Source organism: Salvia splendens, unplaced genomic scaffold, assembly GCF_004379255.2.
Source record: "Salvia splendens isolate huo1 unplaced genomic scaffold, SspV2 ctg269, whole genome shotgun sequence".
NCBI classification, from domain to species: Eukaryota; Viridiplantae; Streptophyta; class Magnoliopsida; order Lamiales; family Lamiaceae; genus Salvia; species Salvia splendens.
Window position 1 is genome coordinate 14,753 of NW_024598907.1, and position 5,038 is coordinate 19,790.

At 41.3% G+C, this 5,038-nt stretch overlaps 1 protein-coding gene across 2 annotated transcripts; it reads left to right on the plus strand.

Annotated features, from left to right (window-relative positions):
• Nucleotides 1-2,118: 2,118 nt before the first annotated feature.
• On the plus strand, nt 2,119-3,182 carry LOC121789526 (protein trichome birefringence-like 34). 2 transcript variants are annotated; one of them, XM_042187967.1, is made up of 2 exons: nt 2,119-2,536; nt 2,902-3,182. In XM_042187967.1, exons 1-2 carry the CDS (start codon nt 2,187-2,189, stop codon nt 2,903-2,905), a joined length of 354 nt encoding a protein of 117 aa, XP_042043901.1. In that variant the 5' UTR covers nt 2,119-2,186; the 3' UTR covers nt 2,906-3,182. The 2 variants fall into 2 exon arrangements, with proteins under 2 accessions (XP_042043901.1, XP_042043900.1); XM_042187966.1 differs by having other exon boundaries at nt 2,953-3,182.
• The last annotated feature ends 1,856 nt before the right edge of the window (nt 3,183-5,038 follow it).

The window sequence follows — 5,038 nt, forward strand, 5'->3', positions numbered from 1 at the left end:
TCTCTTCCTTCTTTTAAAGCATGCTTTATGTGAAAATATGATTATTTGAATGAGTTGTCATGCCATGTTTTGTTTTATGATTGCCTATCTGTTGGCTATGCCAACCCAGTTAAATCGAATTCGGGTCCCAGTAGGTCAGTAAATCCTACTCGGACTAGTGTACACATAGGGACCGTGAGCTAGCGCTAGGTTGGCCGGTCCGTGGGTCGTGAGCTAGCGCCAGGTTGGCCGGCCCAGTGGTCGTGGAATGTGGCCACATTCCCGATTCACGCAGCTGATATGGCATATCATCAGAAGTTTAAATGACTGCAGTCTATTTTCAGAAAGAAATAACAGATTTTAGTGACCGGGATAGATTTTCAGTAAAACCCCGCGTTCACTCAGCTTGGCTGACAACTAAAAGAAAACAGTTTTCGCATGAGCCCACTGAGTGCATCAAGTACTCAGCCCTGCATATTGTTTTCCTTAATGTGCAGGTTGATTGTTGTCGAAGCCGAGGAGGTGTTGGGACAGAAGACCAAATAAGTAGGAAGGTAGCGGGTGTAGTATGTCTTCATACATATTACATCTGTCTTGGTACTCTTCCGTTGCGCAAATTCAGAACATTCATTTAACAAAGACAATTTCCCATAACTACTCTGATTCAGCATGATTTGTACCCTCAACACACTTCAGACAATGTTTCTTTTGATTTAAGCATCTTATGACGAGTTAAGACAGTTTCAGTATGTTTTAGTCGCGGTAAAGCTACACTTTCTTTGACTAGGGAGATGTGGTCGTGACATATTATCAACATTATTTTTTTCGACCACATTCTTTGCTAAAAATACTACTCCATCCAAATATTTATTAATTAATTCTTATATCTACAAGCGTTTTTTTATCTGATACTACTATAAATATAGAAATCTTTTTATATCTAAAATAGGGTTGAGGAAAAATACCGAATTACCAAAATACCGGTCTTATCATACCGAAAAAATACCTAAAATACCAAATTTTCGGTATTCTGTGATTTTCGGTATGGTATGATACATTACCGAAAGATTTCGGTATGGTATCGGTATGAATTTCCATATACCGCGGTATACTGATGCATACCGAAATTCGATATATACCGTAAGTTAAGGTATATACCGTAAAATATAAATATAATTATATATAATTTTTTTATATATTTTAAAATTATAAAATCTATTGTGAAATATAAGTATAATTATGAATAAAATATATTTAATATAATTTAAAATTATAAAATATAAATAATATTCTAAAAAATCAAATTATCTATTTTCATTAACGTTGAAAGTAATGTATACCACAAAAATACGGTATACCGAAAATAAGTTACTGTATCGGTATGAAAATACGTCATACCGAAGTTTGGTATACCGAAAATATTGGTAAGTTAATGGTATGATTTTTTCGCATATCGAATTTACGGTAAGGTATACGGTATGGTGGTTATGGTAAGGTATACCGTACCTACCCACCCCTGATTCTGAAATCTCTCATCCGCATATTTATGTATTTTTGATATAGGAGTACTAATATAAGGTTATACTAAAATGACAACCACAGTTAAAATGACAATGTATCATCAATGAGAATACTTAGATTTAGGAGCATATTCAATCTTAGCCTGTTACGTGGCAGACCTGCTTACTTTTGTATATGGTAGATTGCTTGATTATCTCTGATTTTGTATCGCAAATTGTTTGGAACCATATGCCGAGTTGCTTGCCTGTGTATCGCAGATAGCTTGCTTAGGTTGTCATTTTGAGTATGGTGTCACCATGATGCTCTGATTTCGTATCGCAAATTACTTGTTTAGATTGTCATTTTCACTATGGTGTCACCATACTGCTCCTGCTAATATATATACATATTATTCAATTTGCGGAGTACTTGTATTGCCATTCTGTTCAAAATTTAAACTAATTGAAATCAAATTTAAACTAATTGAAATGAAAAGATATACTCCATAAAGCAATGATGAACTAGAAAGAAAATCAAAGCAAGCAACCACTAGGAAAAGGTATTGGTTCCACTAAACCAGCAAAGATATATCCATTCCACCCTAACAATTCCCGATAGCTCAACACCACCTAACTCCCATAAACAGAAACAAATAAAAACCCTACACATAATAAACCTATGCTTCAATCGAAGAAAAAACCTAAGTTATGGTTAAAAAAAGCAATGTCTCATCCGATTTTCTTGCGGCGGCGGTCGATGTCAGGTGCAGTTTTCAGACGCTCGTAGTGCTTCTTGTGGCGGCGCTGGTGGTCGGAGCCGTTTATCTGACGGCGGAGAGCGGCTACTTGATGCAAGAAGATGAGGAGGAGCAGAAGGTGAGGCCGGCCGGCTGCGACTTGTTTTCCGGGAGATGGGTTTATGATAACGAGTCTTACCCGTTGTATAAAGAGGAGGAATGCACGTTTATGTCGGATCAATTGGCATGTGGGAAATTCGGGAGAAGTGATTTAAATTTTCAGCATTGGAGGTGGCAGCCTCACCAATGTGACCTTCCCAGGTCTCTCTTTCTATCCCTCTTTCTCCCCCATGCATATTATATTTTTGAGATAATAGCCTTTTAAATAATGAATTTCGTCAAATTTTGGTCAATCTCATCATCTTCAAAATTGAAGTATTAAATCATGGAGTTTTGTCGAATTCTGCTCAATCTCATCATCTTCGGAACGAAGTTTCCTGAATCTTAGTCACACCAAAAATTTCTATTTCCACATTTTATTTTCATGCATGGACATAATTTTCTTTGCTATATAGTATAATACGACTTTCATTTTTAAAATAAAATTTGACTAGTTGCATTTTGATACATTTAACAATGGTGTGCTTTTGGAGACGAATACTTGATTGAGGATATTATTTTGGTAGATGATTTTTGAGCGAAGTGGAATGTGTGTTTGTTGATGCTAAAAAAGCTAGGTTCAACGCCACAGCATTATTAGAGAGATTAAGGAATAAAAGGTTAGTTTTCGTTGGAGATTCACTGAATAGAGGGCAGTGGGTTTCTATGGTTTGCTTGCTCGACAAAGTTATCCCATGATGGAGTACGTACTCAACAAGCCCAACAGCAGTAAAGCCCATCAGCCTAAAGCCCAAGAAAGAGTATCAGTTCGGCATGACTAAAGAGTATCAGAGTTCAGTTCGGCACAACCAAGGAGTTCGGCCCCCGCCTACAGCTCGGTAAAAGCCAACCAATCAAACTCTGCTCTCAGGTCGGCATCAAGCTCTACTCTCAGATCGGCAAAAGCTGCTCGGCCATAATTCAGCAGTTCGGTCTCAGTATTCGACCGAACTGGGAGATAGCGGACTCATGCATGACCTCCACGACATCCACGACATAATTACTGATGATGTAAGCCACTGCCTAGTTAGTGGCCACGCAGGATCTCATGACCTCCACGACATCCACGACATAATTACTGATGATGTAAGCCACTGCCTAGTTAGTGGCCACGCAGGATCTCATGACCTCCATGACCTCCACGACTTAGGGTGGTGATGCAAGCCCCAATCTCGGTTCAATATATAAATAGAACTTAGATCTGACAGAGGAGGACTCTCTCACTCTTTCGTTCCCTAGAGACAGAATAGATTATATAGCAAGTGTGTATTGTAAGCTGTAATCCCAGATCAAGCAATACAACTCTGCCCTCTTTTCCTCCCGTGGACGTAGATTTACCTCAGTAAATCGAACCACGTAAATTCATTGTGTCGTGATCTGTATTTTCCTGCATTCACAAACATCAGAAATTCGCCGACTCATCACTGGCGCCGTCTGTGGGAAACAGAGAACCAAATCTGTGATAAAGCGAATTTTTGACCCTTTTTCCACCAAAAAAAAAAAAAAAATGCATGCCAGATCACATAACTCCCGTGCCTCCGTCCGTGATGACCATGAGGAAGCTAATCCAGCGGCCCATAGGCCTGGAAAGCAGCCTCGTGAGAAGTCTGTCTCCAGTTCTCACGGTGAAGGAACAAGCCACTCCAGAAGTCATCGCACCGAGTCTTCCCAGCAGCCCGATTTGAACGAGGCTGTCAAGTTGTTTTTGGCCGAGAAGCAGGATGAATTCTTAGCATTCCTGCAAAACAGGCCAAAAACCGAAGACGAAAGCGGTGAATTCTCCTTCCTCATCCAGACATGAAAGTCACTACCGCAGTAGTGCCGTGTCTTCCAGGAAGAAGAATCCTCAACCCCGACATGTTCCTGTTTCTCCTCGCACCGGAATCACAGGAGAACTCCTTCTCCTCCGTACCGAAGAGATGTCGGGTTCGCCATGTACGGAGCATTAAAGACTCCGTTCTCGGACGATATCATCCGAACTCCTTTGCCGCGGAACTACCGGACACCGTCAATGACTTATGACGGGCTAGTGGATCCTCATGACTTCTTGGGATGCTATCAAAATAATATGGCGAACCAGGGTCTCAATGAGGTCCATATGTGCAAGCTGTTCCCCGAGCTGCTCATCGGGAACGCCAGAAGGTGGTTCGACAGCCTTCCTCAAGACAGCATTAGATCCTACCGAGATCTAATGGATGCTTTCCATAGGAGGTTCTTTCAGAAAGCGGAAGCCCGAATTACCTCGGCTCAGCTGCTTTCTATACGTCAAGGTCGCGACGAAAAGATCAGCGACTTCCTGACGAGATTTCATAAGGAATGCCTACAAGTAGATAATCTCAATGATCTACTTGTCATTTCGGCATTCCAAAATGGAATCCTGCCCGGAGCTCTCTACAGAAAGCTCGTGGAGTGCGGCCCGCAAACAGCTCAAGAAATGTGGGACATTGCGGACCAGTTTTCCCGTGCGGATGAGGCAGACCGTCGAAAACGGTCTTTAGACAGCTCATCCCAAGAAGAGAAAAAGAAGCCCGATCAAAGCGGCCAGGTGCTTCCTCGCCGAACTCCTTTTGAAAGAATTCAAAGGGCACCGGTACAAGGCAGATTGGGGCCACGGCTCAATCCTGAGAAGCCGCCCGCTCAGTTCGTACCATTAAACAAGTCAAG

Bases quoted from the DNA above. Each gene is read 5' to 3' on its own strand.
- LOC121789526 (XM_042187966.1), top strand. From the start codon at position 2,187: ATGGTTAAAAAAAGCAATGTCTCATCCGATTTTCTTGCGGCGGCGGTC. The intron at 2,537-2,952 runs GTCTCTCTTTCT...TAAAAAAGCTAG, and splicing joins CACCAATGTGACCTTCCCAG to GTTCAACGCCACAGCATTAT.